The sequence below is a fragment of the Myotis lucifugus genome, unplaced genomic scaffold, assembly GCF_000147115.1.
Source record: "Myotis lucifugus unplaced genomic scaffold, Myoluc2.0 scaffold_3135, whole genome shotgun sequence".
In the NCBI taxonomy this organism is placed as follows: domain Eukaryota; kingdom Metazoa; phylum Chordata; class Mammalia; order Chiroptera; family Vespertilionidae; genus Myotis; species Myotis lucifugus.
In genome coordinates this window covers 12293-13925 of record NW_005874183.1, presented here as the reverse complement: position 1 = coordinate 13925, position 1633 = coordinate 12293, and the positions used below count along the sequence as shown (strand labels likewise).

The window sequence follows — 1633 nt, the reverse complement described above, 5'->3', positions numbered from 1 at the left end:
CTATTAGTTGTCTTTCCGGCCCGGGCTGGGGATTGAACCTGCAACCCAGGTACTTGCCCTTGACCAACAATCAAACCTGGGACCCTTACGGCCAGTGCACTCATCACTGGAAACACTGGCCAGGATGCCATGGGCATTTCTCTCCCTCACTCTGCACAAGGCCATGTCATCCCTTCCGGGGGTCCCCGTTCTCCCTGAGTCTCCATAGTGGGATGGAGAACGAGGAGAGAGAACTTCAGTGACGAGCTCCAGGATTCACGATTAAATGGACAAAGTCAAATTTGACAGTAGGGCCGCTCACTCTGCCTTTCTTGGGGGAAAGCACTTACTCTGGTTTTTCCCAATAAAAATTATTTGTGGATAAAAATATATTTCCCTGTTTCTTTTTGGAGCTTGGTGCCCACAGTGTCAGCCTAGAGATTATCAGCCCATTGGCCTCGAGTGAACCCAGACAGTTGGGGTCTTGGGTGACTCCATGGGTCCCCCTGGGGGCACTGAGGCTCAGCGTGTGGTTCTAGAACACGCGGCCTGTGACTGTCCGCCCCTTCAGGACCACAGGCTCACTGGGCTTCTTCTCATAGATCCGCTGCCGCCCAAAACTCTGCAGGAAGTGAAGGTCCCCATTGTGGCGGATGAGATCTGTCGGCAGCAATACCTCATGAAGGGCAATGTTATCACGGACGACATGCTGTGTGCCGGGAGCTGGGGCCGGGACTCCTGCCAGGTGAGACCCCCAGACTGTGGCCTCCGTCCATTGCTCCTGCCTGCAGGGGCCCTGAGTACTGACCCCCTGTCTCCTCTTCCCACAGGGTGACTCTGGGGGCCCCTTGGTCTGTAAATGGAGGGGTACCTGGGTCCAGGTAGGCGTGGTGAGCTGGGGAAATGGCTGCGGTCTTCCCAACTTTCCTGGAGTCTATGCCCGGGTGACATCCTTCTTGCCTTGGATCCGCCGTCATATTCGTTCCTGCCCATGAGATGAAGACAGGCCCTCCAGGGTGTCTGGGGGACCCTCCCTGCTCCCTCCCAGTGCCAGCTCTTCATTGCACCTAGCGCCCCTCCTCCATCCCTCCCCCGCCCCCACCTGCTCTGAGATCCTCCTGCCTCAGCACCTCCATCAGCCTGTCTCCCCTGACAGGCAAAAGGGAGAGGCGGGATGTGCTCTGAAGTCGGCCGGGCACTGCAGGACTCCTGCCTCCTCCCCACCCTCTGTAGCTCATTAAACTGCATGAAAAACTGCTCTGGACTCAGTGCACTTACCTGTGGGCGTGGCCACGGCGGCCAGTGGGTGGTCGGTGCTGCTGGGGGAGCCCAGGTTCTGGGAGGGGGACCAGGTGGGATGGGCAGCTATGGCTGCAGCTGGAAGAGGGCGACCTGGCGGCTCTCCTGGCTAGGGTGGAGGTGAGTCTGCTGCCCAGGGCTGGAGGCCACAGCCCGGAGGGCCGCCCCAGAGGGTGCAGACCGTCCCTGTTCCTCCTTCAGTGGCAGTCAGTGTGTCATGGAGGCTTTAATGACCTGGACGTGGCCGCATGCAAACAGGAGGTGCTGTGTTTCCATGGTCACCTCTGCTCCCTCTGACCCGGGGTGGGGGGGTGGGGGTCGCGCCGAACCCCCATTTTCCAATGTGATCAACTCC

General features: G+C 59.3%; 1 protein-coding gene across 1 annotated transcript; it reads left to right on the top strand.

The window, feature by feature from the left end:
• The first annotated feature begins 265 nt into the window (after positions 1 to 265).
• On the top strand, positions 266 to 974 carry LOC106695801 (mast cell tryptase-like). Its single transcript, XM_023749131.1, has 3 exons — positions 266 to 287; positions 582 to 724; positions 810 to 974. The coding sequence occupies exons 1-3, from the start codon at positions 266 to 268 to the stop codon at positions 972 to 974; spliced, it is 330 nt and encodes a 109-aa protein (XP_023604899.1).
• The last annotated feature ends 659 nt before the right edge of the window (positions 975 to 1633 follow it).